Here is a 14,716-nt window from a genome sequence, read left to right as displayed (position 1 = left end):
TTCCAATGTCGGCGTCCAGAGGTCTCGAGGGCAGACGAGCCGCCTACCTAATCGGGATATGACGGTTGGTCGCTGTGACGAAGACGGCTGTCGAGCCCGCCGCCAGTTGTCGTAGCTCCGCCTATACTATAGGTATGGCGACATTAGGTACCTCTGGCCAACGCGATCGTGTACCTGTAGGTGTGCTGCGTAGTACCTATCTGTAGGTACCGTAAGAAGTACCTTCCTAGACCTAAAGTAGGAGGAGCTACCTACCTCATAAGCCAGCCCCTATTATAACAATACACAAGTGGAAGCATGCAATCTCAAGATTGAAATATGACAGGTAACAATCCGTTCACGCCATCTACGCCCTCCTCGCCCATGTTACCAGTTGCCGACGTGAGCATTCTTCGGAGCATTTGGCAAATGTTTCTATCCAAGCTCGCGCGACACACACTGTGCGATGCCCTCGGGCGCGGAAATCGACGTCGTGTTGCCGAGGAAGCAGAGCAGGCCTGCTAACGAGGTCCGCCGTCCCTCTACCGGCCTGCCCAGCCGGTTCTGGGTCTGTCTGCGCAGTTCTTCTCGACCATCACATGGCTACGGCTGGGAATGGCGCCCCCATTGCCCCACGCCGAGATAGTAGGCACTCCCTACACCCATACGCGTACGCTCAGATACATCCCTACACACACACACACATTGTGAGGGTGTGCGGGTGTGTAGCCAGTCACCTCGACGTGTCCCTCAGCCTGCTTCCGTCGCAGCGGACTGTGGACAACCACGTCGGGGCTAGATTGGCACGGCCTGCAATTGTGCTACGGACGTAATGACCTTCCCACAGGTGGACGCATGTATGCGGACGAAAGAAGAGAGGAAGAAGAAAAAGCCGGCCCATCTGCTGGGAACAGCCCTACTCGTGCCTGTGGATCTTCGTGGGGATTCCCTTGATCGGTGGCCAATCGAGCGTCGTCATCCCTCACGGAAAGACGTAGAGGCCGTGAATCAGAGGAGTCAGCAGAGAAGCGCGCTATAACGCTGGATCAAACAGAGCCGAGGCTTTTTTTGTGTTGCGGGACTTGGACACCTGCGCGCGGATGCGTGTCGATACATTGGGCAGATGGGGTGCGTCCGGCTGGTCGGCGCCGGGATGGACTTCCTCCTACCTCTAAAGCACCTATATGGTGTATTCGCAATCCTGAATCGCCATCGCGAAAGCTCGACCCCTCACCTGGCTCGATCGAACAACAGGAGCCCGTTCTGCCCATCGATTGGCTGGCGAGAAGGGAAGAGAAAAAGAAAACGAAAAGAAATGAGAACATGTAGGTATGCAGGTATATAGATATAATACATACCTACCTACCTCCTATATATATATTATGTACCTACCTAATGGATGGGCGTATGCATCAGCCGTTCGTCTATCACGATACTACCTAGCTAAGTAGGTATCTGTGTACCTAACGTAGCTTGATCTTGACTATAAGGTACCTGCCCGGGCACCCCCTCGGACGTAATAATGTACCTATTGTGCTGGCTGTGTACTGCGAAATACCTGTCAGTTAAGGGGGCGGAATACCTCAGGTACAATGCTACATATGCGGGTCTTGTTGCCTCACATTACCACGACCGCCTCAAATTCCCTCTCCGCCGTCAGTAGGTGGTAAGCTACTGTTACCAGAATATCCCATCTTCACCTGAGCTCGCCCGCGTAACTCCCGCCTCACTGCTCCTAGAGCATTTACCTCAGGTAGTTCACAGCTGCTGCCAGTGCGCTCTCCTTCGACTCTGCATCTGCGGATCGTCCCAAGCCCCCCATCTACTGCCGTCCACCGCGCCTGATAATACGAGGAATCATTCACGCCTACTATTAACCTACACCGACGGGTGCTGCTCGCGACCAGACACGTCCGTGGCCGTGGTCTCATCGTCACTTTCATCTCTCGTTTCCTTTCCTCCACCACCACAGCCGCGCCCTCCCTACACGTCCGCGTTCGATATACACCCATCAGCACACACTGCCACCCACACCCACTCGCCCACTCGCCCATTTACGCATATACATAGTATACATATGTAGGACGAGGCCTGGTGAGCGGCCGGCGTGAAGCTTTGACTTGGCCTTTGAGGTATCATCTCTGATCCCGGTATCCCAAGGAAGAATCCTGGCACATACGTCTACCCACCCGATACACCTTTTCGAGGCCACTGGTAAAGAAAGAAAAAAAAAAAAAACAGAAGCGAGAACCGCCATTGTCGTGTATCCTAGGCGGGCTGTGGTAGCAGTGACCACTCACATCCAATTGGCATTGTCGCCATCGACCTTTCGATGCTCTCTCCGCGATTGTTATCACTTCTTGCCTTTTGAGGATTCCAGGCCCGATTTTCTTTTAAAAAAATTCAATACCGATAATAATCAAATTCGCCAGACTCGCTCGTTCTCCATCCACTCCCGCCCGGCCCCCCCGAGTTCCTGCGACCAGTTGAGCTCCCTCTACTCACCATGAATTCCTACTCGCACCCGCCCAGCATGACGCTGCCGATGGCGAGCAGGTCTCCAACTGAACTGTTGACTAGCCTAGGCCCGGACGTGCCTAACCAGCCACCCCACTCGACGCCGATGTCCTCGACCTCGGGTAATGGCGACTCGCGGACGCCTCCGAACACCGTGCAAGCGGCTTGCCTGGCTTGTGTGAGTCTCGAACGACCCCCTGACGGACACGTACCTGGAATGAGCCCGCTCCTGTGCTAACTAAGACTCCCCCGTTACGATGAATATAGAGGGGGAAACATCTCAAGTGCGACGGAAATACTCCGTGCGGACGTTGTCAGATCCACGAGACCGAATGCATCTACGTCGCTTCGCGTCGCGGTTATAAGGGACCGCGACGGAACCCCCCAAACCCGGGAAAGCGTCCTGCTTCCGACTCTCCGCCGTCGGCTAATGGCGATACCTGCTCACTGATCGCAAGCGTGACCCGTCCGATGGCTACGGCGCCGAGCGTGTCGACCTTCAATCCGGCTGTGGTAGTGGCTGAGTCACCAGCGACACCTTTCACGGCTTCCGGCGTGAATGGTCTCCAGCTGTACAGGAGCCAGTACCTGAACGGCGGCGGAGCTCTAGTCGGACCCGATACCCAACCACAGCAGACAATCCCCGAGCGCTGCCTCAATTCGTTTTACTACTATTTCTACCCCGGCCATCCGTCCGTTCTGCCAAAGGAGCATCTGCTCAAGATGGCCAAAGAGAAGGATCTCGCCCACCTGCTCGCCGCCATGAGATGGGTCGGATCGCTGTACATAGATGTCGGGCCCGCGCGCGCTACCTATTTCGAGGAGGCCATGCGTTTGGTCTATGCCCAAGACGTCGTCCGGGATGGATATCTGGTCCAGGCTATGGTCATCCTGCTCATAGGCCTCGACGGAAGCTGCCAGCAGGAGAAGGCACGCGAGATTCTCTCCCACGTCGAGCGGATCGCCATAGAGATTGGCCTGTATACGAGGGCCTTCGCCACCCTTCACGGGGGTGGCGTGCCGCGGGTAGAGGAGAGCTGGCGCCGCACGTGGTGGGACCTGTTCGTCGTGGACGGTATGGTTGCTGGGGTGCACCGGCAGACCAACTTTCTGCTTTTCGATATCGTGGCGGACGTAGGCTTGCCGTGCGAGGAGCACGAATACACGTCCGGGGTAGGTCGCTTCCCTTCTCTCGCCCTCTCGGGTCCGCCCGCGCCCGCTCCTACTGCACGGAACCGACTGACCTGCCGAGTAGAATATTCCGCGCCCGATGTATCTGGAAGATTTCGATGACCAGGTATTCTCCGGCGAGGAGAGAGAATTTTCTTCCTTCGCCTATCGTGTTGCTTCCATCAGAAACCTCGGACGCATGATGCGGCTGCCGAATAATGGCTTTCCCAGTGAGGAGAACGTTAGCCGAATCGAGTCGCTGTTATCAAACTGGAGAATGCATCTGCCGCCGACCAAGATAGATAGTTTGAACAAAGACTGCCAGCTGGATGAGATGATGTTTCAAGCACACATGATCAACCACGCGTAAGCCCCTCGCAAACCCCAAATCGCGAAATGACCAAACTAACAACCGGGTCTTCCCCAGCTGCTCGATAATCCTACATCAGCCCCTTTCGCAGCTAGACTCGTCGCCAGCGCGCGATGTGACGGCCTGCGCGCCGCACCGAGCCGTACAGAGCGGCGACAATTTCAACATACACACGAGGCACATCATCAAAGCTGCGTGCGAGATTAGCAAGATGGTGACGTATAACGTACCGATCACGAGCCACACGCACTTCTTCACTTGTGTCCTGACGCTATCTTCGATCGTTCACCTGAGCAAGTGGGCCTTGTACTTCATCCACGACGAGGATGATTTGAGACAACAGGTCCGGCTGAACATTGGGGCCCTCAACAAGCTCAGCAACGTCTGGAAGGCCGCCAACACGGCCTCGGGCCAGGTCAGAGGTGTTGCGCAGGAGATCTACCGGGCTAAGAAGGCCCAACAGACGAACCCTCAGTTCTGGGTTGGGTTCACACAGGAAGAGATTATCAGCAGCATGGCGGCCGACGAGGGCATCATGTCCGAAATCAATACCATGCTCACCAGTGCGCCTTGAGTCTCTGTTGGGCCGGCTTGGCCCCTATGCCCGTGGTGCTTGCAGGCCCGGGGGGGGGGTCGATTATCGGCACGATTCTTGAGCGAGATCGATGAGGTGGATTCTTAGCGTTTTCACGGCATTCCTTCCCTCCTTTCGGGCTCAGGGTTCGGATCGGGTGTGGGCCGGAGTGCCTGGCATGTTTAATCGTAGGCGACGTCTGGTAATTAGATGAGGCCAAGTTGGAATACGCCTCGATGGCTGAGCTGAGGAGGAGGAATTTAGGACGGCAGGCGGGTGGAATACCAAAACAACGTCTGGCTTAGTTGGTTTGTTGGTTGGTCGATGACGAATTGCCTGTAAATAAGCTTATGAGTCCCTCTCTACCCCCCTCTTACATTCCTTTGTTCTCCTACCTATCTGCTGTCGTGCTATCGCAAATTGTTTAATCCTAGCAGCGAGGTGTTCGAAGACGACCTCACTCGCGTTAGACGGCTGCCGCTGGTGATCCTTTATGGTGCCGTACGGTGTAGCATAGTTGCAGCTCGTTTGTGCTGGTCCGATAGTCCCGGCCACGATTCAGCCATCGACGCCAACTTCGAGATGAGAGGGCGGGTATGGTTAGCAGTCGGCGTATAAGTTCCATTACTTATATGACAGCGGGACGAGTCGGTATTCATATGTAGTGTCGATACGCGCGGTTGGTATAAGTAACACCGACACAACAACACAACCTAGTTTAGGGGGAGCACCCACCACCCACCCGGTGCCCAGCTGTCGGTAGGTCAGACACGCACGAGCTTAATATCGCCGATGCCCACGTCCTAACCACAATCGGCCTGGCGACTCAGCGGGGACGGTAATGTTAGGGCTGACCAGCAACCTCTATTACACAACCCAGACCAGAAGTCGGCGTCTCTGGTTAAGGATATACGAGGAGCGAAACCCTTTTATGGTGGTGGGATCCCAACTCCTTAATAAGATGCCGGCCTGCGGCGCTACTTACCTGGTAGATCCACCAGGTCGCCTCGCCGCGCCGTGGCTGTAACGGGGGGGATCCATTGGAACGGCGATCTTGGCTCGGGCATAGAATGAATGAACGGAAGCAAAATAGAACCCCACTAGCTACATCCTCTCCCTCACCGCCCTACGCACCAAGCAACTGGTTAGCTGGGTGCCATACTGTCGGGCCCTATTCTACCTTACGGCCGGGCGAGCTCTCATCTCTGGTCACGATCCCACAACACCGGCGCGCGCGCGACGATGGTGTGGACGCTAGCCTGCCCTGGCCGATCAAAAGGGCCGTTAAGAGGCCCGATCGCTTGGGCACCGGAACGGCGGGACCAGAAGGTCTCTCATTCCTTGTCAACTTCTAAGTTTGTGTGTTATGGTCAGGCTAATGAGCTACCCGCAGACGCCGCCGTCATTGGCGGGCTTCTGGACGGAGGCGAGGCGGAGACGCCTGGGGGTCGGTACGCATCGGCGACCTAAGATGGCCCCGTCGAAGTCTCATCCCGTCCACTAGAATCCGTGACCCTCCCTGCTCGCCCATCCTGCTAGCTATCCTAGAGCAAGACATTGCCTTGATTCCAGCATCCTCGCTGCATCGACGAGGGGAGCATTTGGTTGATATGTCTTGCATTGACCTAATACGACCAGCGCTAAGTCCCAAGATCGCCGATGCGGCGTCCCAAGCCTCGATCTAGTGCCTGATCATGCAAAGCTCATTGTCCTTTATATTTAGGTTCTCTGAGCACCCAATGCTTGGGAACATCGCCGAATGCTAGGCTCATAGCCCTTTCAGGAAGTATCCCGACATGTAACCAGCCTACAATGCATTGTACGTACATTCATTGAACACTTAATACGGGCGAAATAGTTACGCGCCCGCGCTCACCGGCCCGACGTATCTACGTTTTGGGTTATCATTGCGAGTCTAAAACAGGAATTAGTTTAGCATTGGCGTCCTATTCCTTCTCTTTTTTTCCCCTTTGAATCCCGCCCCATATATGTCCAGGGAGGACGGCCAGTGTCGGGGAGGTTGCTCGGGGACTACTATGAGGACGGCGACCATTCTTTGCCCAGAACAGGGTGCGTTGGGGTATCGCACCACTGCAACACAGATGCAGTAATGAGCTTCGGCAATATTTCTGGCCGGCCTCGTATCTAGTCAACTGTTCCCTGGCATCCCTTCATCTTCAACGTCGCCAGCGATGAATGCCCGTCTCCGGCCCCGACCGACCAATCCGTCGTAGAACCACCCGGCAGCTTGGGTACCTAGAAGCAGAGCAACGTATGATGACAACAACAACAAGAATCTGGTCACACTAGAGCCACTTCGCCGTCTATGTACTGGTAAGAGGCGCAGTTTTCCTTCTATGCTGACTCTCCATCCAATCACTCTCCCCTTAGCCGCGTCCTCCCAACAAGCTCCGTGCCGCCGAACACTACTTAGAGGTCGGAAGGGGCGGTGAGATCGTGAGGCGGTGAAGGTGCGTACAGCAATCAAAGCAGATAGAGTCTAATATTGCGGCAAATTGGAGCGCTTTCGGGTTAATATCTGTGCCATGCTCGATCCCCGTACGGACTAGACGCCGACGCATGGACTCTCCGATGTCACCGATCGTTACAGCAAGAGCAACTGCTTGATGTTTGTCTTGGAATCTCGTCGATCCCCTTGGATTTTCCGTATGTTTTAGATACGGCATCCTTGAAGTCTGCTTTCCCCGAGGGGGGCACGATTCGGCCCGGAATGACACGCAGACGTCTAGCACCATTCCCGCAAGCGACATCCATGACCCTATCTCGTCAGTTACCACCGGCGATCGAATAGAAGGACGCCGTGAGCCACGGGGGGGGGGGGGAGCTTAAAGTCGGCCTACACAAAATGCACTTCGAAGCGGATTGAGGTTTTCGTAGCACTACATAATGAAATTTGTGCCTGGTAGATAAACAGAGACTTTAGGGGGCGAAGAAGGCGAGGAGGTGCCAGTTGAACGTTGCATTTGTGAATACAAACACTGACCGCTCGCTCGGGTTACGGTCTACTGGGTAGTACATCAGTAAACTGTGCCATGGTTCACGGCCGATGTTGGCCACCGAAGGAGATTATCCTCATAGCCAGGTATAATTACCACGAACCAAGTCCTTGGACGCGGCCTTCGCGGACACACACCACTCTACCTCAAGGGCCCGCCAGTATTACGGTTGTATGCTATTAAGGCTATTATCACCTCCCCATACGCAGACGTGCCACCCACGTAGCACACGCATGACAAATTCTATAGGTGCTACGCATACAGCCCCAGCAGTCCTAATGATTCAGATGACCTTATTATCTCTACATATCCTTCGATCCCATGTAATACTAGGCGACCTACCTAAACGCAGGTATGATAACCCGAACCCCTTACCCCTATATCTTTTCTTCTTCGATTCTTCGAAGACCTGTTACTTGGCGAGCACCCTTCTTGCATGACAGGTGCCGATACAAGCGTACCTATGGGTGACCCAATCTTGAAACTCGACCCTTGGCCTCATGGCCACACATAGGGTATCATTTCGATCTTGAAGCTGCGAGACATCACCGAGTATTCTGCGTAGTCTCGTTGCTCCACCCAGCGTTCCAGGCCCTCCCCGTAGTCACTGCCAACGTCGACACGGGTGGAGTCGTAATAGCTGTGGCGCAAGGTAATTCAAGGAATCGTAGTGGATATCGACTTCTAGTCTATACCTGATCGCAGCCGCTGTCTGCCTGATTGTTATACCGCCTGCACCATGCGCACTGCCTGCTGGGCGACTAAAGCTGTTCCACGGTATGTATCCTATATGATTGCTTCGCGGACCGGCGGCGAGGCTTTTGTCAGCCTTGGTCGTGGGTGTTTGTGCCGGCGAAACCTGGCGAGGGTATCGGCGCGTTTGCATAGGACGACGAGCTGACGAGAAGGCGTTGGGTTTGCCGACAGGAGACACGCCACCTGCTTAGATTGTATTTGTCTTGCTGAGTCCGGATGCTAGACGTCGCCTATTCGCTGCTGGCGCGCACCCCAAACGCTGTTCCTTTCCGCCCATAGTACAGCTCGGCGCGTGATATTCTCCCGCACATATTACGCCGCTCCGTACACGGGAGATGCCGGACACCGCGCGACTGTGTCGAGGCACACTTACGCCTAAGTGCCACAACCGTGATGTCTCGGTAACAAATACGGAGTACCATGTGTCTTTGTTTCGGGAACACTTCGCATCCTATCTCGACGGAGTCGCCAGAGGAGTGCCGCTATAGTGTCTCCTCGTGCCCAAACCTACGCCGAGGCCGGCGGCGATGGCGACGACCAGCAGGAACAGCCCGATGGCTAAGACGACAAAGAAGGGGGTTCGCTCCACGCCGCAGATTCTCTCGTCGCGCTTGGAGGATGGGCGTGACGGGATAGCCGCCGAGCGGCCTCCCAGCATGTGGCGGTCGAACGTGGTATCGCTGTTTGGGCTGGCCCATTCGCCGAGGGGCAGCTTCGCTGTTGGAGGCGGCGACGGGAACGGCGGCTGGTCGGCGACCCACGTCTGCGTGCGCGCGAGGCTGGTGTTACAATAGTGTGAAAACGTCGCTGCCGAAGGCGGCACCGACACCATCGGCGGAGACAGTAGCGGGTTGTTATAGTCTCCTTGCTGTGGACCGTAACCGTGGCCACACTCCTGATCGTAGCCATATTCGTACGTGCCATAACCCCCGTCCAGTGACCACTGCTGTGTTGGGCGCAATTGATACGACATCGTCGGCCGATATTATAACGAGTCTTTCCTCGGGACTTTCACGGCAAGGAGCAGGGTCTAGACGTCGCGGAAAAGACATGCGCATACAAGATTCCCGACGGGTAGGTGATTGAGTAGTAGAAATCCTCAAGTGCAGGACATATGGGTGAGCATGTCTGTCTCTATATACCTAGACAAAAAAGGTCTCGTAGTCTTACTTACATGCTAGACTCGCATACATGACCTTGCTGTCGATACTCACTCCTCCCCAATGGATGCATGGCATGGGGCTCAGCCCCTGCTCGCTACAGAAGACAACAGTCGCATTGGTACTAGGCCAGATGTATTCTAACGCGGGGCTGTGTTCTTCTCTCGAAGTACGCTGCCCCCGGCGCGCTGACTGCATGTGTCTGTAGATGCGGCACTATAACGCGCTGGAGGAACGAGAGAGGGCGCCGATGACGAACTTGCACACATTGAGAAAGGTATTAGGTATTACCTACATTTCTACGTGTGTGGAGTGGAATTTGGTCTCCTCCTGTTGCCGGCCCTCTTGGCGCGAGCGCTACAGCGGATTCGAGGGTAAGCGGATATGAGCTCGACAGGGACGGGCGTGGATTGGTCTGGCCGCTCTCGTCGCCTATTTCTGCCAAGTACATGATTCTGGCCCTATCCGGGCTTGTCAAGACATGAGGTGCCGGATGGCATCTCTGAGAAGCCCATCTTCTCGCTTTTCGCGCCTCCTATTCGTCATCTCGTAACATATACGCAGGTAGAAAGAAGAACGTCCCTCCCTTTCTAAGGTAACCTGATATCTTCAGAGCGAAGCGCTAGAAGTCCTGCAAAATACCCATACTTGGAGTCGAGCACGGAGTTGAATCGCGGCATAATCACCGACTGAAGTATTCCCTCATTTATCCCTCCGGGCTGAGCAGCAATCTCGTATCTTGAGTTCTGGGGTCCAGCCGGCAGATATAGTGTATACACATATATAAAATAAATAGCGTGACGGGTTCCTTGATAGGGTGCTTGGCGAACGGGTCGAATTGATCCTTTACAGAAGTTGGTGGGTATGTAGATAGGTATACAGGGGCTGTTAGGGCTGATGGGTCGATTTGCCCTTCAAGGACTGCCTGAGGATGGATTGCTGATGAAGGAATCTAGTTCAGCTGTTCCAGAAACATTCCACAACTCAACACAACGACAGCACCTGGGGACTCGATACCGGAAACACCCTGTTAATATACCTATCACAATCACTGGTATGACACCCAGGGATCCTTACAAATAGAGTCCTATGATTGGCTGATTTAGGCAAGGACATAAAACGCAACGCAACAGGCGTTCGCGAGCTAATTGACGAAAAGCAACCGTATTTAGAGCTGTTGAATCAGTTGTTTTGACGCCTAGTCATTTCATCTACCTAATTGATCAACAGTTCAGGTTCAGCTTCTAACGTTTTGCATGCCTTATTGCTTGAGACAGCGAAGCAACAGGAGCGAACTTAGCCAAAACGCGCACTGGGGAGTCATTCTTGTATGCGTACCTTTAGAAAAAGCTATGCGCTAATCCGTGATCTCTATTTCGGTAAATCCCTTGGCCTATGAGATACCTGGTCCTTTATCCAGCCTAAGGTTATACGTTGCCCTGACTTCAACTGCCATCTTTCCCTCCTATTGCGTGCCGGTAAAGGAACAACAACAGAAATGTTGGCGTCAAGCCACTGATCACCTCCAACGCACCCGAGATTCGGGTCGAGGTGGCACTTCTAGGCCGGGCCGAGGCGCCCGCTTGGTTCAAGAAGCGATGCGCACAATGCATGAGCGACACGACACTAACATGTCCGCTCGGGCGTGCCTACACGCTGAGCTCCTAATTGTGCTACGACCCGTATCCGGCTCAATTGTATCCTATGATCCCTTCCGCAGCGGGACTGGAGCTCTGTTCTGACCACAGGGTGACCCTTCGGCCGATGATTCCCTCGCCGCCAACCTCGATCCTCATCGGGTGGCTGAGAGGCACTTCTATCGACCTTTCTCTATCGTCCTCGGACAGGATCCACCGGCCTCGGGCCAGGCTGAACCGACACAACACCGGGCTAATGATGGCGGACGTCGTCAGGTCGCCAGTTTCGCTGCTCGGTGAACCTATTAGCACATATCCTCTCTCGATCGTTTCCTCCGCTATGGCTATACCGGGGAGGAAACGGAGTGGCCTACTTACTGAATAATCACGACACATGCGTCTATGTCACCCAGGCTACTCCTGGCATCCTCCCCTGGCGTGTACGTAACGTGGGTGGCCGTCGAGCCACCATTGCCTTTGTCGTGGAAAGCCAGGCGGCCTGCCATCGCCATCGACAATGGGCAGTATCTTCTTGCAGGACGGGTGAGCACGGCGAGAGCGCCGCCGCAGGATTGCCGGCATTGGTCGCCACACATGGTCTTCGGACGTAGCGATCCGACAAGAGGGTATAGGGCTATGTCGGTGCGGGATCTAGGACAATAACGCGATCGACGTGGAGGATGAGCCGTGGGACGAGACGTTGTCGGAGGAAGTTGTCGGAGGTGTTCACCGTGTCGAGCACACGTGCGCTAATGAGCTAGGACGAAGTCGAGGGTATTTCCCCTAGTAGAAAGTCGACGTAGGTAGGTCACTAACCTATGTGTTAAAATGAGCGAGCGAGGGGTGCGTTCGGTGTATAAACATAGAACTTGTGAGAATCCGGGAACTGGCGAGTGAAAAGTTGATTCGATGGTCGTCAAGGTTTTAAGATTCTATCAATTCATGCTGATTCAACCTGGGCACATACAACCGCGTAGACGGCACAATTAGGTCGGCTACCTACTTATCTAGGTAGGTACACATCGCACGTATCTGTTTTCAAGGGGGATGTATTCGTGAGATTCAACTGAAGTGTCTACCCCTTGAAAACAATACTAGAAATGGTGGCGTATAGGAGAGGTATGATCTTTGGTAGCTCTTGCTGATACCCCTGCGTCGGGTAGAGCTGAGTATATAGATGTAGGAGATACTTACTACGATGTATGTAAACATGGGTACTCGGTGCCGAGATACATGCCCCTGACCCTACAGGATGTACCTACCGGCATTGGGTACTTAGCCTGTGCGGTCTCCGAGGAGGGTACCTGGTATCCTAGGTCCTTGCACCGAGTAAGCTACATTCAATTACAGGCACATCGGATCCTGAGCACGAGGCGGCTATGTTGGCTAATGTATACAGGGAGGTAGAGAGGTACAGGCACAGCGCTCGACCGTAATATGGTGTCGATGTGTACCTGACCCTCGCGTGAGGGTGAGCAAGTTTGCGTCTTTTGAGGCCGTTTCGCGGCCCGCTTCCGGCTGCGTGGCCCGGCGCTACGGGGCTCCCGGAGGTGGACACCAGGTGCTGACGCGATATCTCTACCTGCCTGCGAGCCAGCCTTCTTAAGCACGTCTTTGTGCGCACTATGGGGTAGTTCTTAGGTACTGAGGTTAGGTCTGGGTAGGAGATAGGTACCTAGGTTATACCTACACGAACATATGCGGCAACAAAGAATACCTACAGGATAGCGTGTAGGGAGTCTTCCCAAAACAGCGCAAGGCAGCTGACGAGAGTGAAAATGGTGCAATAGGGGTGAAGGACCGCATTAGCTTCTCTGCCCCGTAGACGCGGAGAAAGAGGACCTTGATGGCTAACGCGTAATGCTTGCCCAGTAGCCGTCTTGCCGTAGGGTGCGAGGTGGTTGTCAGGTTTGTAATCGACACCCTTCCGCCTTCTCCTGGCCTCTCCTACCTCCTCCTACATCCTGTCCCCAACCTCTCCCGTCTCTTCCCTCTCCCCCCAAAGCATCACCACTAGTCCCTCATCAAACCCATCACCTACCTTAACGACACTGTCTCCTTAGGTCGCGTCAACCCAAATAGCTGCCCGGTCGCAACTGTAGGTCCTAGTCGTACGATTCTCGTTCTCCCGTGTATGCACACAGCATTCGTGGTCAACTGTGCTAACCAAGTATTCCTCAAGAACTTGAGCCAAAATGTCCGTTAACATATACGCCCTGCCTCCCCTTCCCTACCCGTACGATGTAAGTGGACGGAACGACCTGATGGCTTGTCTCTCTCCTTTCCAGGAAGATAGCGGGGGATGAAGTTCTGATTGCGGCGTCCTCGACACAGGCTCTCGAGCCCAGCATCTCCAAGCAGATTATGGAGCTGCATCACACCAAGCACCACCAGGCATATGTCACCAATCTCAACAAGGCCCTTGAGGCGTCTAGCAACGCCTTGGCCCAGGGAAAGCTGCAGGACTCGGCTGCCCAGTTGTCTGCCATCCGCTTCAACGGTGGAGGTCACATCAACCACTCGCTGTTCTGGGAGAACTTGGCGCCCTCCTCCTCCCCGGATTCCAGCATAGCAGCCGCTCCCAAACTGATCGGCGCTATCAAATCTACCTGGGGCAGCTTGGAAAAATTCCAAGAGGTTTTCGGCGCAGCTCTGCTGGGCATCCAGGGCAGCGGATGGGGTGTAAGTGCTCTCTGTGCCTCAATTGCGCCCGTCGCTTGGTCCTGCCACAGATCCTGGAGATCTTCCCGGTGGACGATGGCTGACTGTTAATAATACAGTGGCTCGTGAAGGAAGCTGTCACCGGACAGCTGCGAATCGTGACGTTGGCGAATCAAGAGGCTGTTGTTGTCGGCGATACTCCTCTCTTCGGCGTTGACATGTGGGAGCACGCGTATTACCTCCAGTACCTCAATGGAAAGGCAGCTTATGTTGATAACATCTGGAAGGTCATCAACTGGAAGACGGCTGAGGCAAGATATGTCGGGTCCCGAGAGGATGCCTTCCGGGCCCTGAAGGCGCACATTTAGAGCCGAGGAGCAGTAGCTTACGGGTGAAAGGGATTCTCAGAACTCTGGATTAACGACTTACCTAAGACAAATAACATATTGAGGCCACTTCTACCATTTTAAAAGCCTGCGTGATTAATGAAATGGAAATGCTATCATTAAAGAGCTAAGAAATAAAATAATGCTCGAATTATTCTACGAATAGAATAATTTGGAGTTATTTTTAACGTGGACGCTATAATAAGCTACGCCTAGTTAGAGAACTCTGGTTAGCATAGCACCAGGGTACGTAACCGTTCCTCCTGTATATAGCTAGCTCTTGGAAGCACGGCTTTAGTAAAGCGTACCTTCTTTTCTTTTCCTCCTCGTATAGCTTTATTCCTTTAATTTATACCCTTTTACTTAGCAAATAGCTTTTAAAATCGTAATAAAAAGCCATATTATCTTTTTCGTAATGTTAATACTATAGTAGTACGGTAAGACATACCCTCTGAATATATTACGTATTACGTTACTATGATAACCGTG

General features: G+C 53.9%; 5 protein-coding genes across 5 annotated transcripts; 2 read left to right on the top strand and 3 right to left on the bottom strand.

The window, feature by feature from the left end:
* Nucleotides 1-324: 324 nt before the first annotated feature.
* GGS23DRAFT_566248 (uncharacterized protein) lies at nucleotides 325-1,351 on the bottom strand. The gene is made up of 2 exons (XM_051516261.1): nucleotides 829-1,351; nucleotides 325-651 (listed from the first exon to the last, which is right to left on the bottom strand). The coding sequence occupies exon 1, from the start codon at nucleotides 1,302-1,304 to the stop codon at nucleotides 1,026-1,028; it is 279 nt and encodes a 92-aa protein (XP_051372007.1). The 5' UTR covers nucleotides 1,305-1,351; the 3' UTR covers nucleotides 325-651; nucleotides 829-1,025.
* Nucleotides 1,352-2,524: 1,173 nt separating this feature from the next.
* GGS23DRAFT_604915 (uncharacterized protein) lies at nucleotides 2,525-4,610 on the top strand (the record flags this gene model as incomplete). Its single annotated transcript, XM_051519679.1, has 4 exons — nucleotides 2,525-2,674; nucleotides 2,764-3,630; nucleotides 3,752-4,032; nucleotides 4,094-4,610. 4 exons carry the CDS (start codon nucleotides 2,525-2,527, stop codon nucleotides 4,608-4,610), a joined length of 1,815 nt encoding a protein of 604 aa, XP_051372006.1.
* Nucleotides 4,611-8,673: 4,063 nt separating this feature from the next.
* GGS23DRAFT_525627 (uncharacterized protein) lies at nucleotides 8,674-9,591 on the bottom strand. Its single transcript, XM_051514684.1, has 2 exons — nucleotides 9,558-9,591; nucleotides 8,674-9,481 (listed from the first exon to the last, which is right to left on the bottom strand). Exon 2 carries the CDS (start codon nucleotides 9,354-9,356, stop codon nucleotides 8,835-8,837), a length of 522 nt encoding a protein of 173 aa, XP_051372005.1. The 5' UTR covers nucleotides 9,357-9,481; nucleotides 9,558-9,591; the 3' UTR covers nucleotides 8,674-8,834.
* Nucleotides 9,592-10,969: 1,378 nt separating this feature from the next.
* GGS23DRAFT_525465 (uncharacterized protein) lies at nucleotides 10,970-12,008 on the bottom strand. Its single transcript, XM_051514683.1, has 3 exons — nucleotides 11,997-12,008; nucleotides 11,559-11,929; nucleotides 10,970-11,469 (listed from the first exon to the last, which is right to left on the bottom strand). The coding sequence occupies exons 2-3, from the start codon at nucleotides 11,774-11,776 to the stop codon at nucleotides 11,235-11,237; spliced, it is 453 nt and encodes a 150-aa protein (XP_051372004.1). The 5' UTR covers nucleotides 11,777-11,929; nucleotides 11,997-12,008; the 3' UTR covers nucleotides 10,970-11,234.
* A 1,101-nt stretch (nucleotides 12,009-13,109) lies between these two features.
* GGS23DRAFT_566218 (superoxide dismutase) lies at nucleotides 13,110-14,296 on the top strand. Its single transcript, XM_051516260.1, has 4 exons — nucleotides 13,110-13,278; nucleotides 13,363-13,423; nucleotides 13,515-13,862; nucleotides 13,961-14,296. Exons 2-4 carry the CDS (start codon nucleotides 13,376-13,378, stop codon nucleotides 14,207-14,209), a joined length of 645 nt encoding a protein of 214 aa, XP_051372003.1. The 5' UTR covers nucleotides 13,110-13,278; nucleotides 13,363-13,375; the 3' UTR covers nucleotides 14,210-14,296.
* The last annotated feature ends 420 nt before the right edge of the window (nucleotides 14,297-14,716 follow it).

Source organism: Durotheca rogersii (genome assembly GCF_024521655.1).
Source record: "Durotheca rogersii strain YMJ 92031201 chromosome Unknown GGS23scaffold_9, whole genome shotgun sequence".
Lineage (NCBI taxonomy): Eukaryota > Fungi > Ascomycota > Sordariomycetes > Xylariales > Xylariaceae > Durotheca > Durotheca rogersii.
The sequence above is the reverse complement of the archived record's forward strand: the minus strand, read 5'-3'. Positions and strand labels throughout refer to the sequence as shown.